The sequence below is a fragment of the Pygocentrus nattereri genome, chromosome 4, assembly GCF_015220715.1.
Source record: "Pygocentrus nattereri isolate fPygNat1 chromosome 4, fPygNat1.pri, whole genome shotgun sequence".
Classification (NCBI taxonomy): Eukaryota; Metazoa; Chordata; class Actinopteri; order Characiformes; family Serrasalmidae; genus Pygocentrus; species Pygocentrus nattereri.
Window position 1 is genome coordinate 9,480,719 of NC_051214.1, and position 6,000 is coordinate 9,486,718.

A 6,000-nucleotide genomic window follows, 5' to 3' on the forward strand; every position below is an offset into this window, starting at 1 on the left:
AAAAATCTCCCATTATTACACTGAGCGTGTGCCAAATAACCCGAATTATTAAGTAGCACCCTCGACTCTGGACTTAGCTCTCATTCTCTGGCTTTTCAAATGGCTTTCAGCTCTAAAATAACCTCTCGACACAGTATAGCACGGCGGAGCAGACGGCCCGCTTCTGCTTTTGATCATATAATTGCATTCTGAAGCACTCTTCACATGCTAACTTAATGATGTAGACCTGCCCGCGTGTGTACGGCATAAAAGCTATCGGAGCCATCCGCAGATATTCTGATGAAACATTACTGCTCGGCGTACTTGATAAGCTAGTGAGCAGGCAGAGGTAACGGTGGCCCAATTTGCACATAAAAGGGTTCGTCAGGCAAAGCAAGGCCACTTAAACAGAGCGAAACTAAGTGGTCCCCTTTGAGTCCTCGCTGATTCTCATCTTCCGTGTCGGGCGGCAGGCGGGCGAACGCGACGCTCGGCGGCGTTAGGTGTTTTAATTCTAATTGCAGGCGCGGCCCCCCAAATGGAGACGACTGCTATGCTTCTGACTCTAATTGCGCTTCCTGAAAAGGGCCCGTTCGTAAACAAGCGCAGGCCTTAACGCTGCGGTGTGTTCCCTCCCCAGTCTGTCAGGGTCACTTCAGATGGCCAGAGAGAGACGGAGGGATGGGCTGGACTGGGTCCAGACCAGGGTATTTTGTGAGTGATTGACTTGGCCCCGTGCCAGATTGAAGGAGACCAGAACGAGGGAAAGAGAAAGAGAAGAAGAGTTGTTGAAGAGCGGGCTGAAGTGCAAGTCATCACCTAATCCCAATATCCACACAACCAGAGCTATAAATTAAGAGCTTGTTAATCAAACAATTAACTGGATTCCCTATTATTATGCCAAGGAGATCTGCCTCCGGATTTAATCCGCTATTATTATTCCTGTCAAACGGCCTTCCTGTCTTATGGTATTTTACATTTGGTGTCCTTTCATGTTGTACTGTAAGCTCTAAAATGAGCCAGAATGAATTCACAATACGATCATGAGCTTATGACTAGACAGAGACTAGTCAAACCATTACAGCAGTCATTTTCTGGTGTGAACCACTCACATAATAGCATAGTAATAACCTAATAATTGCGCTATCGTCCAATCATCCGCCTACATTCGTGAATGAGGTTAATCAATGCAACATTTCCCAAGACCAGATGTTTAGGAAGCGGCGGTACTCACGTTCGCATGCGTCGCCTTTCTGGTGAAAGCCGGCCTTGCAGATACATTTCCCAATGGGAACCAGCCACTCGCCCTCGGCGCTGCAGTGCATTTTGGGCGAGTTGTCGGCCTCCTCCTCGGCATCGCTGACGCACGTCCCCTCCACCTCCACCAGCGAGGAAAACTCAGAGCCCGTCACTGTATCCGGGAACGTGGCCAGGTTTTCGATGATGGACCAACACTTCTTGTAGTAAACCTTGACGGAAACGAGGGCAATGCAGGCCCCCACGTCCTGGAAGGCCAGGTAAAAGCCCCTGCGGGACAGGGGCCCGATTATACGCACCTCCGTGTTCAGCTTCATTTTCCTCTCGCCCAGGTCACCTTGGGTGAAGCTCTCGTCCGCCGCTATGGTGTCTATTTTCACGTACTGGCTCTCGCGTATATTCCTGCCCACCTCCACGTCCGTCTCCTGGTAATACAGGTTGAACGTCTCCTTGCACGTTCCCACCACCCCGGGCAGGCTGTTGCAATCCCTCAGGGTGAATTTCAGCTCCACAAAAATCCTCTGCGCGTCGCCCTTTTCTATCCAGTTAGTCCGAAGCCAGTTGTTCTGATTGGGTTCCATGACCTGGCACACCTGGTACGTGCGGATGGGGGTGAAGTTCTCGTCCAGCCCACTGATCTCTTCCCACTGGATAACGAAGAGCCAAAACAAAGCCATGAATATGTAAATTTAATATCTGTTATTGTCATAGTCTTGGCACACTCTGTTACAAAGGTGACCTCATCACTATAAGTCATATGCAGTGGTTTGGCCAACGATTTAACAGCTTAAAAAAAGCTAAGAAACTTTCTTCAAATTTTACAGCACAAATTCTACTGACTTGACTAAATTTAACAGAACAGGAAAAAAGATAAAACAGCATGTTAAATGTGCCATAACTTTTGCACAGCCCACATTTTATGTTTTATTTTCTGCACTATATTAAATTCAGAAAATAAAAAGGAACCGTTTAGTAACATGTTCTCTGTAGATGATTTACTTAAGTTTACTTCAATCAACAAAATGTGCGACCAGGGTGCACAAACTTTTGCATGACTATACATCTGATGAACCAAAGGAATCAAATAAGTGCAAAAGCAAATAAAAGCTAAAAATGTCTATGAATGAAGCGCACCCTGTTACACTTTGCCCTACTTTGATATTAAAATATGTGTAAATTTTTATGTTTGGAAAAATAATACTACATATCTATGCATATCGATCATCATATTAATAAATGTACACTTATTCAAAGGCTAAAAAAATGTCTATGAATAAAACACCACATCAGCTCATGAATCTAAAACCAAACAGGCAGGTTTTAATTTTATTTAGCACAAAAAAAAAATATTTTAGAGAAATAATCTGCAAAAAAAAACAGGAAAAGTACTGTAAAAAGTGGTGCACTAACCTTTTAACAAGAGCTAAGACTCAATAAAGTACAGAGTGAACATTCACTCTAGAAAGTAAGGAAAGGACTAGATGTTGAATGCCTTTGGAAATGCGTTCTTCTAGCATTTCACATTTCGAAAAAAATCATTTAAGATGGGACAAATATAGCATAACACACTAATTAGGGGAGCAGAAAGTGGCCCATTATGAAGCAAAGCGGCTGAAACTTTCTCGGCACTGGACAAAACTGGACGGCGTGTGCGCATAATGTTTTCCATAAGCAAGCGCTCGCCTCAAGAGATCCTACAAACTTCGGCTGAACTAAAACAAAGGTCAATAAATGCGTGTGTATATGGATTTTATCGTCCTGCGTGAGTCTTAGTCTGACAGAGCAGCCTATGGCTATGAAAAATGAACAAGAGGGTCACAGTCAACAACATTACAGTCACCAGCAGCGGTCCAATTCATCTGCATCTGCTACGTGGCCGCTGCGGTGGACACACATACATCTATCACATATTGACTTCTTCGTTTTTTCACAAATGTCCCGCTAAAAAAAGAAGCGGAATCTTTGTGGAAGCTTAGGAAGAGCTAAACTTTTCCCAAAAGCCTCGACTGATCCCAACATCTCCACGGCTATGAAACTGGACGGCACGCTTTCTTACATAAGCGAGTCCAGAAAAGACTTCAAGCTGAAGGAAATATGGGTTTCACAAAGGCCTGAGACCTCTGCCAGGCCTCTGATCGGCTTCTAGTCCCAAACAACAAGGTGTAAACAATGGCAAGATAGAGATAGCTGGGAAAGAGCTTTGTTGAAGGACATCCCGGCGTGTTGTGGGTTAGACATAACGCTGAGAGTGATGAAGTGTGCTCTCTTACCCCGCTTGGAGGAGACGCTATCCATTCCAACTCTGTCTGCTGCGCCTTTGAGTCCAGCAGGATCACTGCCGACGAGAAAGAAGTGTGTGCGGTTAAATTATCGCTGCGTCTTCAAACATGTCTGACGCGAAGCCAGAGAGATTCAGAGAGAGTGAGAGAGTCTGACCCGCTTTTTTTTTTTTTTACCCCTCTTTTTTTAAAAGCTACAGGGACTCAAATGCTGCCTGACAGAGAATATCGACTGTAAATAACAGCCTCGCGCCTCCTGGCACCTGCTTCTGATGGGAAAACAACCAAAGGTTAGACAGTAAATAATCTGAGTAGCTTTGCTAGATTTGTTTAAGGGGAATTTTTCAACGTTTCTGCGTCGAGATCTAAGCCGTTCAGAGTGGTTTGGAGAAACTTAACTGGGCAGAATTGGGGCGACCGGATCGAGACGTTCCAAGAGTTCAGCTGCCCTTACAAAAAGTTCTGCTTGCTTGATGCCTGGGATTATTTTCACACTAGTTTAGCCCGATGAGTTTGGCCTGGAAGGTCCTTTTTAGATTGTGGGGAGGTGGAGGAAGACGGTTAATAGGCCAAATAGTGCTCTCTGTTTTTATCTGATTTAACACTATTCCACCATTCTAGACAATAAATAAGCAATATTTGCCTTGACTGTATCACTTCAGGTTCCTGTAATCATTGCAAAACAATCTATAAATATTGGTAGGGTTCTTTAAAGAGTTAAGATTAACCCACTCTGAATGACTTTGTCCACATCTTTACAAATGGATTAGGCATAAAATCATAAAAATCAGTGGAATCCCCTTAAACATGCGCTCCTGCATCTCCTGAACTGACAACGAAAGCAATAGTTTCTCACAAAAGCCTGGAGCTTCTTTTGATTCCTAAGGAAATTGAACAAAGTTAATAAAATAGTGGAAGGAGAAAAATGAGTGGCAGGCCTAATTTTAGCACTACTGCATACATTCTGCGAGGCCGCTGAGCCGCACGCACTGCGATTTGTGTTGCAACGGGTTAATATTCTTTAAATAAGAGGCAAAATATGGAAGTGAGCGTCTGGTTTGACTTTACACGACTTCGACCCGAATCCCTGTATACAGAAATGATGCTACAGCCTGTGTAAGTCAGCCCTGTGACTGATTTGTACAGCGGGTCTAGTCTAGCAACGCTCAGTGAAAGAGTAATTAACACGTAACGCCAAATCCGCAGACCCGCCGCTGCTGGCTATCTGAAGCCGGTGAGGGGTTGTTTATATCATATATGGCTTAAATAAGTGGATAAAATGACTGAAATGTGTCTGGGGGTCAGCGTTGGGAGAAAACGAGACAAGTTGAGGGGCAAAAATAGAGAAAAAGTCGATTACAGCGTGACTGCGGGGGGTTTTTGAGCACATTTTGGCCACATGTATTCCCTGATAGCACTGTTTTCGGTGAAGGTCATCCTGAGGTAAACGCCACCGTTGTAGCATTATGTTATATATGTAAATATACATGCGGAGCTCGACTGCAGCATTTTGCACAGCTTGGACCGAGGCTGAAGTTTCTCACGTTTGTTTGTTGGTTTATTTATAGGCTTACCGTGATGTACAGATAAGCTGATAAACTCAGCGTTATCTGAACACTTTGCTGTGGGTTTTGTGCCTGAGCGACACGTTAAGCCCACCTCAGAAATACGTGCAATTCTGCCAGTTCTGGCGTGTTAACTTCAATACAAACGTGTACCCGCTAATTCCGCTCTACTTCAAGCTGCTGTTGGCTGCTGCCGTTCTTCGGTATGAAATAAGGACTAAAAAGTCCGTGTCAGCACTGAAATGAGCAATAATACCCAGCTCTCTTCACCTGCTGTCGCCTGAAAAACGTCTACGGCACGTTTGAAGCCTGTTCTTTCCCTTGTGGTGGCCGCGCTACCTGCTTGTTAAGGCACGCTGGATAGCAGGTCAGGGAATAAACCACAGACACTAGAAATGTTATTCCTAGTTGAGGGGAGAGATACTGGGAGAGAGGGAAAAAAACTTTTATCACTTACCCTCTCTCGTGTTCTGTGCTACTCCACTGTTCGCGTAAAAACACGAATGAAGGCAAAATATAGTCCACAAACGGGAAAGCGAGGTGCAAACCATGGTGCAGTCGGGGTTAGAAGTGAGCTGAAATTAGCCGAGGGAAAAAAAAAAAAAGAATGCGAGTCCGGACCCTATCTGCCCATGGACGGCGACGCGCTTTCAGCTCCGGCAGCTCCAGCTCCACCAGCAGCGGCTCTGAGTGAATGAAGCGGCCGTCTCTCACTCAACTAGCGTCGGGTACAGAGGAGGCGGTGCGTGCGCTGATCAGCTCCGCCCCGGCGCTCAAGGATTGGCCAGAGTGCTCAGACTTATGAGCAGCAGACCAATCCTAGCGTAGGGGGCGGGGGCTCATTGTTGCAGGGAACGGCGTTGTGGAGCTGCGGGCATGCCGCGCTGTTGGCCAATCACGGCCGGCGAGGGGGAGAAGAA

General features: G+C 45.6%; 1 protein-coding gene across 7 annotated transcripts in view; it reads right to left on the reverse strand.

Annotated features, from left to right (window-relative positions):
• Positions 1–5,725, reverse strand: part of epha7 (eph receptor A7) — a 119,123-nt gene extending 113,398 nt beyond the window's left edge. For 4 of the 7 annotated variants that reach the window (XM_037537889.1, XM_017697737.2, XM_037537888.1 and 1 more), the window contains exons 1-3: positions 5,538–5,724; positions 3,507–3,571; positions 1,214–1,883 (exon numbers count right to left, since the gene is read on the reverse strand). In XM_037537889.1, coding sequence (XP_037393786.1) covers positions 1,214–1,883; positions 3,507–3,571; positions 5,538–5,631 — 829 coding nt within the window. In that variant the 5' untranslated portion in view covers positions 5,632–5,724. Of the gene's footprint in view, positions 1–1,213; positions 1,884–3,506; positions 3,572–5,537 lie in introns of all 7 variants that reach the window. The other 3 variants (XM_017697738.2, XM_017697736.2, XM_037537887.1) reach the window with 2 other exon arrangements.
• Positions 5,726–6,000: the final 275 nt, after the last annotated feature.